Raw genomic sequence first — 16049 nt, 5'->3', positions numbered from 1 at the left:
CCGTCTGAATCTCCTAAGAAACCAGCTATCCTGCATTAGCTTCTGAGCTGTAAGTGGGCACCTTTCCCAGCTCCCTTCACCAGGTTCAGATGTTTGCTGTCCAAAGGCACAGCCTCGCCCTACAGTGCAAACCGCACTCCACGTGCCTTCTCCACAACTCCCTCTCCCCAAGTCCACTCTGGACAAAGCAAAGGAGACCCAGGATCCTTCCCTCTCCCCATTAGGCACTAATGACATGGAGAATTAGATGTGGAAGGAGTTGAGAAGAAATACACAAGACTATGCACCTTCTTTAGCTTGGAAAACCAGCCAAGAAATCCATCATAGTGGAGAGTGTAATAGCTGAAGTTTTCTGGCCAAAAAGTGGGTCTAATTTATATTCAGGTGACAACAGCCTGGTGACAAACTTGCCAATGTTTCTGGTCAGCTGCAAGTGGAGGTGCTAAAGGCTACAGGCATGGGGTCATTCTTTGTGGGTGGTTTGTGTTCAGCACATATTTTACACATACTTTTAATGTGGACGGTGGGCAAGGCAGTTGCACAAGTGTACGTTTTACGTCCTAGATCCATAAAGGCGCCTGCTGGGGAAGGGGTCCCACCTGGTAATTCATTGTGGGGGGGTTGCTAAAAACTGAAACAAAGGCACTACATGTAATTTTTCTAAAATAGAAGTTTTCCTATTTTAAAAGAAAACCAAAAATAAAAAACTTTTTTAAGTATTCAAAGTGCTAAGTGGAAACACACCACAGGAAAGGCTGAAGTGACAGGAAAATGGAAGAGGCATGATTTTTGCAAGTTTTGCTCTCTAAAAAGACAAACAAAAAAACCTAAAGATAAATTAGGCCAAAATGTCATTTTCCATTATTTTCTATTTGGCTGTGACAAGGAGTGAGAGAACTCCAAAAATCCTCTGCAGGGGCAAGGAACTGAAATCCAGAGGCCATGGAAAGCAAACTGGAATTACTGTCCTCATCTCCCTTGTTCAGGGGTCCATACTCTTCAAGGAAACCTCATAGGACCCACTGGTGTCACTTAAATTCAATCACTGTAGTACAGTACTCACAAGGCAACTTCACAAGATGGTGACGACTGTGCAATGCTTTCTCCAGCCGTTTCAAGGAAACGTCCTCAAACAAAGTTCACATTGCTCCAGGCCCCTCCTTTGTGCGACGCTAAACAAAAGAGTAAGCCCTTGACGTGATGATGGACACCACAGAAGCTTGCAAAGTGCCTCAGAATTTTTATATATTCATTCTAACTTCATCTGGATTGGCATAAAGAAATTAGTTGTAGATAACATGGTTATGTTAGAGAAAAAACAGGGAACTTTGTGCAAACTGTCGTTAGTTACCTGGCATCTTGTCTGTCATCTATCTTGTTGGTGAGGAGCAAGCCGAGCTATTTCCTTCCTCCCAGTGCCTCTCATTAAAGACTAAGGCAGCAACAGGAGGAGGAACTAGGAACCAGGCTTTTGTTGGCAACAACATCAGCGCGTCCAGTCACCGCACTCCCCTCCCCAATGTTTCAGCATCTCACCTGGCAATTTTGAAGATTCAGGACACCAGTCAAATATGTGTCGGGTAAATTCGGCAGGTCCTTGAAAACGCTGTTTTTTTACAACATTGATGAGATGCTGTAGGAACTTAACTCTTGTTTATATTAGAGAGCCTATGGTAAAATTGGCTTCACCATACATGGTTTCATCTGTAAAGTCACAGAGCCTACTGACAACACTGAGGACTTACTGTAATCTTTTCAACAAACTCCAAGTTACTGATTAAAATATTTTCTACAATTTTGTTTCTACACTGAGAACTACTTCTGTCTTCCTCAGTTGCCCTACATACCTACTAAAAATTTCTCTCTCTGAACCTGCGCCCCTAGAACCCTGCGTGACACACACAACCTCACCTGCAATTGGAACAATAATCATCATGCCTCCTAGCTGAATTTTGTTGTAATATAGGAACTTTAGTAATTCTGAAAATGAAAAGCAAGATGTTTAAAGCGACTTTCAGTGGCTCTGGTGAAGTGGGTCTGCCGGTCCCTCTGGGTCAGGGAGAGCATCCTGAGCAGGGAGTGTAGCATCTTCACTTGAAAGCCTGTCCCCAGGTACACCGTCTTATCACTGCCCTTGTTTTACTCTGAACTGGATCCTAGATTCAGGATCATCCAGACTGCCATCACAATTACCTAGACTCCGAACCCTTCTATTTAGTTCTCCTAGCTCAGTGAAAATAATGCCGTGAGAATCTTGAATGAAAGAGCTGGGCCCCCACCCCCAGCCCCCAGAAAGTGCATGCACACACACACACAATTACAGTCCAACTGTTCTCCATCAGGATTCCATTCCAGAGGACCCTGCACTTCGTGCATGAACTTAAGTGAATCTGAATCGCCCTTCCCCAAGAAGCAACTGAAGCTCTGAGAGGCCAGGAATTTAAGAGACTATTGTCATTCCTCCCGGAATTGTGGTTAATTCCTCCCCTCTGAGGGGATTCTGCCAGAGCCCTGCAATTAAGCACAGTAAACAGGCCAGGGAACATCGACATATCAATACAGGCTGCTTGGGTTTGGGAAGGCAAGCCCTTCCCGCAGCGGCCTGGCTCTGGGCCAGCCGGGTGACGGCTGAGTGACAGGGCTACGTGCGCTGCGTGAGGGTGGCAGCCAGCCCACACCCCTAGCACACAGCCCGGGACGCGGAGGGAACAGGCACGGGAGAGCACCTCCCTCCCCCTGTCACTACCCCAGTCACCAGAGAAATGTTTTGAATAAGGGCTTCTTCCTTGCAATTATGAAATCGGTACAAGCCAGCCAGGCTCAGGGTTGAGGACAGCAAGAGAGGCATGTGACCACACCCACTGACACCTTTTTGCAAATCTAATAGCTGCCATTTCCTGAGGACCCTCGGAGCCGCTTTACACATATCTCATTTAATCTCCTGGTGGGGGTGCAGGGGAGGGCAGCCGTCTGCACCAGTGGCACTGCTCCCTTTTCCGCAGAAGTCATTAGCCCTGGAAGTTATAAAGGACCTAGAAGTTATCTTCCTTCTTTAGAAAAACAAATTCATGAGTAATTCTTAAGGCTACATGGGGGTAGGGAGTCACAATATTTAACTTCGATGTGAGAAGCAGTTTCATTTGAAAAATAAAACTTTACCTGGAGCTTTCTAAAGGTTCCAGATATACCAGAAAACAAAGAATGTTTTCGACTGTCGGATCGTCAGAATACGGTTGTCTTTAAATTCTCATCTGCAACAAATCCCAAAATACTTTAGGGAATCTATGATAACTTAAATACAAATGGTAAGACAAGATTTTATGAACGGGTAATCCACAAAAAATATAGTTACTAATCAAACATGTCCTAAAAAAATGCCTGGAAACATTGTTTTTAATAGAAACCAGGAAAACACTTTAGCTGCAATTCCCAATGAATTTTAAGAGTACTAACTTGGGACACTGCAACTATGCTGCAAAAAATAAAGGTAAAGAACTTGATAGAAAACCAGATCATATATTTACATTTGCATTTCAGCACTTGGAAATACACAGCTGCTGAATGAAAGAGATGGCACACAGCAAATCAGTGAGAACTGAACAAACACTTGTACGGTGCTTCCTGCGTGCCTGACCCTGGTCTACATGCTTCACAAATATTACCTCACTCAAAAGTCATTACAGCCCCATGAGGCAGCAACCATTACTGCTTGCACCCTACAGATGAGGAAACTGAGGCAGAAGGCTGTTTGGTAACCTGTCTTTGCAAACCCAGTCAGTCTGGCTGAGGAGTGGGAGGTCCTAAGAACCAAGTCATGCCCTACCAGGACAGCTTATCTAATGTCTAACATTTGCCAAGTCACCCCATTTTTGAAGGAACTAAGATCTTCAATTCTACTTGAAGTATTCAACTCCCCCTCACCCTGGCCTTTCCATAACAATAGAAAATCAGAAAATGAAAAAAAAACCCAAAATATGAAAAATGATTGTGCTTGGAATTGAGTCTGTGAACTAAAAGCTTGGGGTGGGGGGTGAGGGTTGGTGCGTAACAAAAGCAAGGAGCACAGGAAGTTGACTCTGAACACTACTTGACTGCTTCCACTACTCACACTGCAGGACAAGCTCGATCCCACCATACACCCTCTGCAGTCTCTGCAGGGCCCCCATCTGCGTCACATGCAATTGGTCAAAAGTCAGCCCGAGTCCCGTCATCCCCTCCCCACGGGGTTGCCCTGCCCCTGCCAGGTTCTGTGGAAGACAAGCAGCCAAGGTTTTCAGACTTGTTTCAAAGTCAGAAGATAAATTAGCAATTAAGTAAAAATTTCTAAGGAAATACAAAAGTATATTCCCCTTGGGAAGACAAAGGGTGAGAAAAATTTTCCTCACGTAGGTGCAAAACTTGTTTAGGAGACATCTTAACTCTCTACTACCACATTAATTAGCAGTCACTGAATACAGAACTTTCTAAAATTATGTTAATTAGAATACAGTGGATACAGACCCATGTGGGTCATAGGAGGGGTGAGATCCAGAAGACTTCCTAGAACAGGAGGAAGTAAAAAGCTCTTCTGAGAGAAATGCATAAAGTATTTTGGGGAGCAGTGAAAGGACTAGAAATAGAGGCGTGCCTGCCTCTGAGTCTGGGGCGGGGGGCAGGAATGATTAATTTAATTGCCCCCATGTTCCTCCAAGTTAGATACAAGCCCCACTTTACAAACATACAAACTGAAAGGCAGACACAAAAAGTAATTTATGGGGCATTATAGACTTAGGCATGGTCTCTCCGCCACTAAACACTACTTCTAAATATCAGGAAAATTCTGCTAACTCAGAATAGGTGTTACTATTTCCAGAGTGACCATGACTGAAATCGTCTGCCTTCAACTCCAAGATAATGCAACAAAGGGTTCTCAGATGATTCTGTGGCTTTCCAGTTACAGGCTCAAATCCTTAACTGGGAAATCAAAGCCCTCCATGCAGAAGTAGGAAAGGTAAGCGATACATACTTTCCAACCTCTGCCTAGTCATAACTTTGATTCCTCTGTCAGCTCCACCCCACCACACATGTCAGCTTTCTGGGTTCTCCCTCAGGAGGCCATCTTTCCCAGGAGCACCAGAGAAATCACCGTAGGCTTCTGTGTGGTGATCACAGTCAGCACATACTACATGCTCAATGCAGAAAGAATCATCTGCTCACAAGACACTATAGTTTGTGCTCATCCAAAATCACTAGATTCTTTCTCATTCTTGCCAGTGACGTTAGCTCACGCTCCTGGCGGGTGGGTTAGGGAAGCGCGGAGGAGCAATACTCTGCAGTCATTAGCCAAGGCTTTTCCCCTCCATTCACCACAACAGGAAAGAATCAGTTCCAAATTTCACTCTAATTCTGGTTCTGGAAAATTAACTTTATTGGTACAAAAATAGGGGAAAAAACGAGTATGTGTATACTCAACATGTTAATGCGTGGCGATTTTTTCTCAAAAAGATCCAAATTGAACTAAAAACACGCGCATCTTTCAATTTCAGCAAAGAGTAAACTCTGCTCTGATCAAATGGCTGAACTCTGACTTTCTCTCTGTAACAGGGAAACTGTAGGAAGGCACGGCACCACCCCATGTAGCCTCCTATTCATTTTACCCCGTAGTTCTCAGCCATTAGCATCGGTGAGAATCACCTAGAGGACTTGTGTGTCTCTGTTTCACTGGGTTTGGGGAGAAACCCAAGAATTTGTAGCAAGTTTCCAGGTGATACTGAGAACCACACTTTGAGAACCACGTCTATTTTGCGGCAAGACCAAGAGTTCTGGGGCAATGCCTTCCCTAGCTGAGAAAAGGTAAAGGGGAATTAGTCAGCTGCACCATTAATCTGCGAACAGGAGGTGGGGGCAGAGCAGGAAGCAACAGGCATTCCCGGGGCAGTTTCTGGCCCCGGTTCGGCAGCGTGGCTCCTGAAGCCGGCAGGAAACACTCCAGTTGTAACTCTGTAGCATGCTGAGGATGACTGTCACATCAGTCATCCTCCCGGGTGTGACTGCTGATAGCTCTCTTCAGAGTCCAGTGAGAGGCACTGAAAGCACCCCTTTGCCCTCTCAGATGAAAATTTATTCTCACTTTTCATTGAATTCCTTATAATCCTGGAGGCAGATATTTATTATTGTATCCATATTATAAGTCAGGCTCAGAGAACTGACTTGCCCAAGCTCAGTGAGATGACAAAATGTAAAAGCATCCATCTAGGGCGTACTAGTAGGTACTGACTAAATTAAGCTAAAAAAAAAAAAAAAATCAAACTCGTTCCTAAAGAAGTAGAAATGGAGGTCCTGAGATGCCACTTTCCCGGGGCTAAGCTGGGATCAGACGCCAGGACTCCGGCCTCACAGTCCACAGTCTTCTCTTGCTTCTCTGAGCCAGACCTGTATGAATGGGCGGCAGGGTCCGGGCGCGACTTTCCAGGGACAAGCACAGAATTCCAACCCTGAGGAAAAAACCTTACAAAGCCAAAGTCCCTCCTTTCAGATGGGCCCTCATAACATGCTAATGTAATAAAATATTTAAACACTGTGACATCTAATTAGGGACCAGGGTGCAAAACCTTTTTTCTCTTTTCTTTTTCCTTTCCTTTTCTCTTCTCTTCTTGTCTTTGACATCCTGACATCCTTTGAATTCTTTGAAATCAAAGTTCCTTTTGAAGATGAAATTAAGTCAACAACCACCTATGAATTGTCAAGGACTGTTCAAAGCACTAAAAGTATATATTAAGCTTAATAAGCTCTGCCTTAAAGGGACTTTTAAGTAAATGTGGGGTTAGGGTAAGCAGTCAAAGAAATAAATGTACGGGGGCAGACTGGACTGAGCCACCCGCAGAGTGCTAAGACTTCAGGAAGAAGGCACTAAGATGGATTTGGAAGAGTAGAAGACAATGGGAAGCTCAGTATGCCTGCAAATCAATTCCTAGCATTTCAGAGATTGGGAGAAGGAAGGCAGTGAACAGGAGATTAACTATAGAAAGGTCAATGGGGTCAGAGAGGGTCAGATGGGGTCAGATGTGGAGGAACTTAAATGGCGAACTAAGAAGCACTCGGCATGTACAGTAGACAATGGGGGCAGAGCCCGGTTGGGTTTTTGAAAGCGTGGCAACTGCATGATTAGAGATGGGCTCTGGACCATTTGCACTCTGACAAAAGCACATTAAAATGGATTGCAGGGAGAATGAAAACAAAAGGCAAGTGATTTATGGTTAAACCAAGTCTCTTTGAAATACTCTTTCTTCCTCAAGGAATTCAACTATGAAAGCAAAACTAAATCAGTTAAAAAAAAAAAGACAAAACTTTGACCAATAATAGTGCAAGTTCCTACCTGAATCTTCAATATTCTGTTTTCAAAAGGTTTTATTTATTTACTCCAATCATTCAAATTAACCTACAAAACCATATGAATAGGAAAAAAGCCATCAAAAACAAATAAACAAACAAACGAACACACAAGCAAAAGGCTCACTGTCAATTTTGTGTGGGGTATTGAGATTTCTGAGTAATAGTCCCTCAGGTTGGACAAGATAGGTGAGTAGAAGTGGGAGGGGAAATGAGGGAGGAGCAGGGCAGATTCCTGTTCTCTGTGTCTGGAGAAGACAGCACAGGCTCCAAAAGATGTTCAGACTGTTTAAAACAATGTATCTTTACTTCCAAGCAATACTCAGAAGAGAATTATCCTGGGGGATAAAAGAAAGAAGAGTATTATCCTGAATATGTCCAAACATCCTCAAGTTCCCCTAGAGAACCACAAGTAGATGTCACTGACACCTGGAATTGAGTTTTTCTTTTGTCTGCTTCCCACTGGCAAAGACTCAAGACTACTACCATATTCTTTGTATTTGGAAATTATTCTATATGATAATAGTATTTTGGCCTCATTTTGCAAGGAAAACAATATTTCATGAGATAGGTGCATTTACTCCAAAAATTGAGAAACGTTGATCATCAAATCTCCTAAAGAATCAAAAATCAGCTTGACTTAGTGAGGAGGCATTGACAGTGTGCTGAACGTTGAGGACACTCAGTGCAGAGGTACCGAATGAATCCAGCGCAGATCTGAAAGCCTGCATTATGGGACTGCAACCCCTGTGTCTGCCAGGCTGGGGCTGGGTTGGGGCAGGGGTGAAAAACAGAACACTCAGTCACTACCAGCTCACCAGAAACAAAAATAGGAACTCATCCACAAATCCCAATATCACAAGAAGATGCAAAATTAAGGTAAGTGCCATACTGGTTTAAGATGGAAATAGTCGAAGGAAACGGGGTATCAATTCTATGTATAATGAACGGAGCTAACTAATCTCACTTGGCAAACAGACACATAGCTCTGAATCTGAGCCAAGTCAACGGCCCCTGGAGATCCGCCAAAGCCGAATTCCTTCGTCTGGCACCATAAAATGATCTGTCTGTTGCATTACAATTCCAGTGCCTCTGGATTCAGCTACCGGCCGGACACCCCTGGCAGTTGCCCAGCAGAATGCATCTGAACTATGGTTACTGTCAGAACATGTGCATCTGACAAACACTATGGAAAAAATGACACCCGTTTCTTGGAGCCGTATTAGTTCACAGCTAGAAAGTGCTGCTACGAAGGAAATCATCAAGTCTGTTGCTGTAATAATAATTAACAAAGGATCAATAACCTTCTCCATTTTTGGAATGTGCAAGCTGCTCCTCAGTGGTCAATAGGCAGAGGTGAAAATGTTACTTAATTTACCTGAGGCTGCAAAGGTGAGTCAAAAGCAGAGAGGCCTTGCCAAACTGAGCAAATGCGGCCCACAGGTGAGATGGCCTCTGAGCTTTTTAGCGACAGGCATGCTGCTTGGGGTGCTTCAGAGGCTTCTCAGAGGTGCTCTGCTCACTAGGGGACAAGCCCCGCCCCCCCTTTCAGCTTCATCAGAGAAATCTTCCACATGTGCGGTGTTTTCAGAAAGGTTCTGTAACATGCAAGGCGGCTTACTATTTATTAAATCTGAAATTTTTGTAGCCAGAGTCAGGAATCAGGAAAGAACTTACCAATTTGCTTTGGGCTGAGTGAGGTCAGAAAAGGAAAAAGTTCATCACACCCGCGAGTCGAATGCACAGGTAGACTTACATAATTCCATGAAAGGGTGCTTGTCAATTTTAAGTTAGAATCATATTTAAAATTCCCAAATAAAATGCTGATGAAGCTGAATTAACCTACCGACCCTGTCTCCCAGTCTACCTGACTAACGGAGAGACCCCAGCCAGGCTAGCTTCTCTCTACTTAAGCACCTTTGCTTAGGCCCAAGACCCACCCCAGTCCCGCCCCAAGAACTTGCACAAGACCTCATCTCTCCAAATGTAAAAACTACTGAATACTGGAGGGATTGGGTAGATGTGATTCCTGATACCTCTCGAACTTTAAAAACCTACACCATTAAAATCCTGTATAGTTTGGGTAACTTATTTTGATCACTTAATTTTAAAACAGAGAAATTGGAGAAAGTCCAAAGAAGAGAAACAAAAATGACTAATCAGTGTAAAAGTAGACTCTTTAACCAGAAAAACAAAAAGTAAAGTTGGTAACAACTATTTCACACCACTCAACTTTCAGCTTCTTTGGGTGGTTTTATAATCACTTTTTACCTCCCTTCCCTCAGCCACTTACAAGTCTACCACAGTACAAGACACTTAGCAATTTGTCAATGAATAAAATTAAACTGATACTGCCTGACTTTCCACTTCCCTGAAAGCAGATAAAGTTGTAGTTGTGTGGCCAGTGGCCCAAAATTGAACAAAATAAATTATAAAGTAATACACATACACACACCACACCTACCTTCCTTGTTCCCACGTGTTATTCAACAAAAGAGACAAAAAAAACCACTATGAAAACCACCCAGTGGAGAAACTTGCTTCACTGTCACTGAGGCCGTATTCTATAAATTATTTCCTTGGATTAATTTCCTTCCTCCAAGAGCTAAGTTATTTTTAAATACAAACCCTTTTATAGGAATCTGTCACATCCTACAGAAAAATGTTCCAGTGTTTCAAATCCAGTGCCTTACCCCCTTAAAAACCTCATTCACGGGTAGATTTTTAAGATTTTAATTGCAGAGACACCACTTACGGTGTCTAATCTTCACACCCCGAGCTCAAAGAGCTGCACTTGTCATGGGTCCTGGCATCATACTGGGGACCCCTGCTTCCACGCACTCCTCCACCACCCCGAACTGAGGCTGACGGGTCGCCTGAGCCAAGGCAAGACCATCCCACTTCCTCCAAGGGAAGAAAAAGCAGAGTCTAGAATGTTGGTCGAGTATCTGTTGATCTCAAACTGAGGCTGAGGACCTTCTGGTTCTTGGTTCATGGCTCCAGTCTTCGGTGAACCACGACTACATTTCCTGCCCTTGGGTCCTGAGAGAGGTCCTGATCTTCGATATGCATTATGCCAGTTCTGCTTAAAGTAGTCTGCAACCATGAAAAGCTCCACTGAGTAATGGATACTCCTGACATTACATGAGAAGGGTGGGCCAAAATTGTTATTGCTGAACAGCAAAGGAGCAAACCCACCCCTCTGCCACACAGTTTCTTTTATTCAGACTCACTGCCGTTTCATCACTTCTCTGCATGGTTCCCGGGGCGGGGGGTGGGGACTGATGCCCCACAACCGCATCATCCAAAACTGCTCCAGCCAGGGATGCCGACAACCAGCCTTATTAACAAACACTTTCCCTGCCAGTAGCAGTAGGAAAACACGAGCACAGCCCTACATTTTCTTCCTCAAATGTACTTCGCTGACCTGCTCCAATTTGGCGGTTTTGTCTTTTTTCTTTTGGGGGCTTGAGAAGTAATCAGTGTGAACTAGAGGATCCTGCAATTCAAAAGTGTGAGCGAATGGGAAGCCCCACGAGGCAGGGATTATGCCTGTTCACCGCTGTACCCCCAAGCCCTGAACAGTACCCCACACTGAGTGAGCGCCTGCCAAATAAATGAAAGGATGAAAAGTAGGAACATCACAGGCAAGAACACAGCCTCTGGAGTCAGACAGACCTGGGTTAGAATCCCAAATCTTCCACTTACAGCCTTATGGCACTTATAAACACTCAGATCTGCTAAGAATTTTATGTATATTGTCTTATTTAATGCTCGCTCCCTGAAAAGCTCTAAGGAATTAACCCTCATTTTACACTTGGTAAAACATGAGCAACTTTTCTAAGACTACAAGGTCAGTAACCCCCAGCCTAAGCCTCAAACTTAAATGTATCTCTTTTTTTAACTGAATTTATTAGGGTGGCATTGGTTAATAAAATTATATAGGTTTCAGGTATACAATTCTATAACACATCATCTGTATATTGTACTGTGTGTTCACCACCCCAAGTCAAGTCTCCTTCCATCACCATTTATCCCCCCTTTACCCTCTTTTCCTCCCTCCACCCTTCCTCCCCTCTGGTAACCACCATGCTACCGGCTACGTCTATGAGTTTTTCCCTAATTTTCATGATACGCTGCTTCTTACCACTGACTTTGTGACCCTGGGCAAATGATTTAATCACTCAATTTGCTGAAGATTGTGATTCTGAAGACTAAGTCAGACAGACAGTGTGTGTAAAGTGCTTATTAGCACAGTGCCAGACAGAGCAAACTGCTCATTAAAAGGTAGTTATTATTATTAGTTACTCACTAGTGAGCCTATGGTGAGATGCTTCAAGCAGGACATTCAGTTCCATGAATTACACGTTCTCTGGAAAGCAGCCATTTTCTAGGCAGCCAAAGCAAAAGGAGCAAATTATAACCAATATTTATTTTGGATATGGTCTAAATTCTCCAAGAGGAAGTAACAGACAAATCTCCTGATAGCCTAAGAGCAATGATCACGCTTGAAGTTAGGGGGCGCCATATTGCTGTGCTACATTATGGAAACCACTTTCCCAAAGAGAACTGAGCACCCTAGGACTTTTCTCCAACCAAGTAGGTAAATTCTGACCAGTAACAACTTTTTTGGTAGTTATTACTGCCAAAATTGTGACCAGTAGTAACTTTTTTGGCAGTAATTACTGCCAATGGGAGAGGGAACCCTTTAATATTTCTTTCCACAGTCTTCCACAGCTTCAATTTCAATTCCAGTATCTATTCCTATTTTATTCCCAATGCCTTTGCTATTGCTTCATTGAGATAAAGGGCATTGTTACATCATTCAATGACCTTTACAAAATCCAGGAAAAAAAAGTATGTAATCAGGATCAATATACTAATAAACCCCAAGAATTTAAAGTACCTGAAAACCAACTGTTCTAAAATAAATGTATGCATTGGCTAATGTTAAAAATGGGTGATGGGAGCTCAATATACTAAACTCTGTAAATTAATATATGTTTAAAATGTTTCATAATAAAGTTACAAAGAAAAGTTTAAAATAAATTCATATGTTCTGCTTTTTAAAAATTAACTTTTTCTGAAAACCCGCTTGAAGGATGCAGCAGGAAACTGGGCTCCATCACCACTCTGGAAGCAGCACAGAGTAAAGTACTCAGTTGAAGGAAGAGAAGTAAATAAGGTTAAATTAAGGTGAAACTAATATAAATCATGTAGAAATGGAATGTGTTTCTGCAATGCTTTAACAATGAACTTCAAACAAGAGAACCAATGGAGCAGACTCTACTAAGGAGACTTCTTTACACAAGCAAATCAAACTTTAAAAAAAATTTTACTATAATAATTGTTTACTCAAGCCTGGTTTGCATTTGGTTCTAATTGGTTGGGAATATCCCAATCTAGAGGTGGTTTTTCTAAAGGGAAGGAATGAAAAGCTTTGAGCCAAAACAACCAAAGGAGAGCTGGAAGTATGGGTGTGGACAGACAGATGTGTCTTCGGTGGACAAAAAATGAATTTTCTCTTTTCAATTCACAGTCATTTTCTATTAAGTGAAAAGTTATTTGTTCTACTCAGAAGATAACCCATATTGGAAATCATGTCTATAGATCTTTTTTTCCTTAGCCAGACATACACAGTGCTTTTCATTCAATTTGTGGAGCTAAATTCTAGCTAGTCAAAACCCTGCCACTGTTCTTAAGTCAAAGCTAAATAAAAATACTTAACATTCAAACATGTTAGTGGCCTCTTTCTACCAATTAACTCTGACACCCTCAGAGCAAATTTTGTTCCTAGAATGCTGGGGAAGGGGTGGGAGACAAGGGGGAGTTTCCTAATACTTAAGTTTAAAGGAAAGTTTTAAAAACTGGTAAGAAGTCATCTTCTCTTTCAATTTGAAGCTATAAGCACCTCTCCAATACTGAGGCCAACTATTCCCCTCCCCTCTCCCACCCCACCCCAGCAGGGCAAGGTGCAAAAATAAGACTAATCAAGACAAACAACTTTCTAACCCACCACCCAAATGATGGAAGAAAAATAACTAGCATCAACCTTCTACTGAGTCCAGCTCATTCTGAATTTTCCCCAAATCAAAATAGAAGTTAGAAAGCAGCATTTTCTTCTAAGATTTACTCTTTGTGTCCGATTATTAACAATGCTTTCAGATATCCTATTTATGTTCTCCTACTTGAAAGGTATACAGTAATCTGTTTGTCCTCTACTTCACTCACCCACTCCAACCCCTTCCTTTCTACACATTTCCAGTCTCCACCACTTGCCCTGTATTGGGTGTCCCTCTCAGCTTATGGGACAAACGAGACAACAATAGTATGTTATCACAAGATCAGTCTTAAATTGAGAAACACAACCTATATGGTTCAAGAATGAATGGTACATAGGTGAATGTGCACCTTCCTTCTCACGCTGGCATGTTTTGCCTTGCTGTGTTAAATAAAGTTTTCTACAGTTCTGAGTGCCCCTTGGCCAGTCCACAATAAAAGAAATGCAAATCACTCTCAGAACTGCCACAGGAAAACTGGCTGGCTTATCATTTGTAGAAAATACTGAGTAGCTAGACTATACCAAAATAACGTACACAGTTACTGCACGTTCCCCTACTTCTGCCAATCTACCTATAAATATTTCCAAGATAAATTGCCACCCAGGGAGTCACTTCTGGCTGTGAACAAACACATAATTCCTTTCCAGAGGTACTGACTATCCTCTCCTGCTCACGTAACTGGTGGTTTTGAGTAGATTTCCCCATCAGCTGATAGTTAGGAAAGGGAAGTAGGTGGTGTAGGCTCAGCACCGGGAGAGGATTTTCAAAAGCCCGAGAAGATCTAAGTGTCCTGAACGCGGTAAGCCAAGGGCAGCACTCCAAAGTGAAGAGGAGCTTTACTCCTTCACAGGGCAAACTCTTCCCCTACCTGCCCAACTCCACAAACTGAACCCCCGCACTGCAAAGTCACAACTGTTTCCGGAATTTTTTAAGAGTGTGTTCACAGCAATCACTTTGAAATCAATGAAGGGCAACATTAGGTGACTTTAAGGTAGACATTTCAGGTCATGAGTTTACGTGTGTCTCGATCACATACAATGTTCCTAACAACCCGTCCCTCATTTGGACCTTTGAGAACCTCCATGTCTTTAAATCAGACTAAAAAGCCACCGTTTGTCTGGCTTATACCAACCACTAGAGCCATTATTTCAAAGTTATCAGAAGGTCATTAAAAGGATAACCCGAAGTTCCTCACATGGGTTTTCCCCGAGGCGGGGCAGGGGGGTGGGGGAGGTGGGCTGGGGAGACCAGACTGACTTTTTTCTCCTTGGTGAAAAACTAAAGTTCTCTTGTAGCCCTGCGAAGGCGACAGACAACGGACTCTGAACGTCTCTGGTCCCTGCGGGCTGCAGCACCGGCGGGGCGCCCGCGCGCGTCCTACCTTGGACCTCTCCTTGACGTAGTATTTGCCCAGCCGGCTCCCGCAGTACAGGACCAGCCTGTCGATGAGGGACAGGAGAAAGTTGATGGCCTCGCAGCCCTCCTCGTTGCCCCCGATCCACGTGATCTGGTCACCCCGCAGGTGCCGCTTGGAGACTCCCGCGCGCGGCCCGGCCAGCTGGCCGTCCCGCAGGACTCCGTTGCTGTGCAGCTGCTTGACGCGCTCCAGGACGCAGTCGCCCACTACCTCGCCCAGGAAGTTGTCCAGGTAACAGAAGCCGACCTCATGCAGACAGGGCACGATGTACTCCAGGGCGATTTTCTCCAGATCCAGCCTCATGATGTGTCCCAGGGGCATCTCGCCCTCAGAGTCGAGCTCGGGGACCCCCAGCGTGCTCCGAGGGTGAGCGACCTACGAGCGCGCACAGCTGAGACGCTGCTGGTGTGGCCCCGGGTTCAGCTACCTGCAGCTGACCGAGTCCCCGAGCCAACGCAGCGCCAGAGAGAGGGGAAACTTGCTCGCAACTGGGAAACGGGGATCCAGTTCAGGGGCCAGCGGGACTTGTGGGAAGCTCCAGGACCGAGCACCAGACTGACTCCGTGAGAAGTGAGAGGGCCCCTTTTGGAGACACAGAGCAACCAATGGTACGGCGGCGGCCCCAGGCGGGGAAAGGCTGCGATCCAGCGGGGCAGACGGCCCACTCGAAGCGTCACAGGCCCCACCCAGGCCCCGCCCCTGTACCGCCTCCGGGACCGCCCTTCTCCCCCGCCAGTCACCGCCTCAGGGATCTACAGCAAACAGCCGCGGTTGTTTGTGACTAGCGGAGAGGCTGGCTAACAGATGGGGTTTTCAGAATGCTATAGATTTGCACATGTTTTGCATAAAATTCAAGACCAAACTTGAAAACATGACTCCCAGCTCTGAAAACACAAATGGAAATAACAGCACCGTATAGAATGCCAGAATGCCGCATTCTGGCTGGTGGCCTCACATTCGAACAAAATAATAAACTCAGGAACAAATTATTTGTATACTAAACAGTGATCTCTTTCTAGGTTTACTTGGTGCCTTTTCTTATTCCCTTTTCCTCTTCTGTCTGACCCAGATCAGGAGGTTTTAAACCACTGAGAGACTGAGAGGAATCAGTTTTAACTAAAATTAACAAACATTTTCCTAATCCCTACTCTATTCAAGGCCCTCTGTGCCCAGTGAAGAAATGCTGGGTCATATCTGATTGA

General features: G+C 44.1%; 1 protein-coding gene across 1 annotated transcript in view; it reads right to left on the bottom strand.

Moving 5' to 3' along the window:
• Positions 1–15476, bottom strand: part of EGLN3 (egl-9 family hypoxia inducible factor 3) — a 28266-nt gene extending 12790 nt beyond the window's left edge. The window contains exon 1 of the mRNA XM_024551331.4: positions 14812–15476. Within this exon, the coding sequence (XP_024407099.1) occupies positions 14812–15168 (357 nt within the window). The 5' untranslated portion in view covers positions 15169–15476. The remainder of the gene's footprint in view (positions 1–14811) is intronic.
• Positions 15477–16049: the final 573 nt, after the last annotated feature.

Source organism: Desmodus rotundus, chromosome 7 (genome assembly GCF_022682495.2).
Source record: "Desmodus rotundus isolate HL8 chromosome 7, HLdesRot8A.1, whole genome shotgun sequence".
In the NCBI taxonomy this organism is placed as follows: domain Eukaryota; kingdom Metazoa; phylum Chordata; class Mammalia; order Chiroptera; family Phyllostomidae; genus Desmodus; species Desmodus rotundus.
This window is presented reverse-complemented; position numbering and strand designations above follow the sequence as displayed.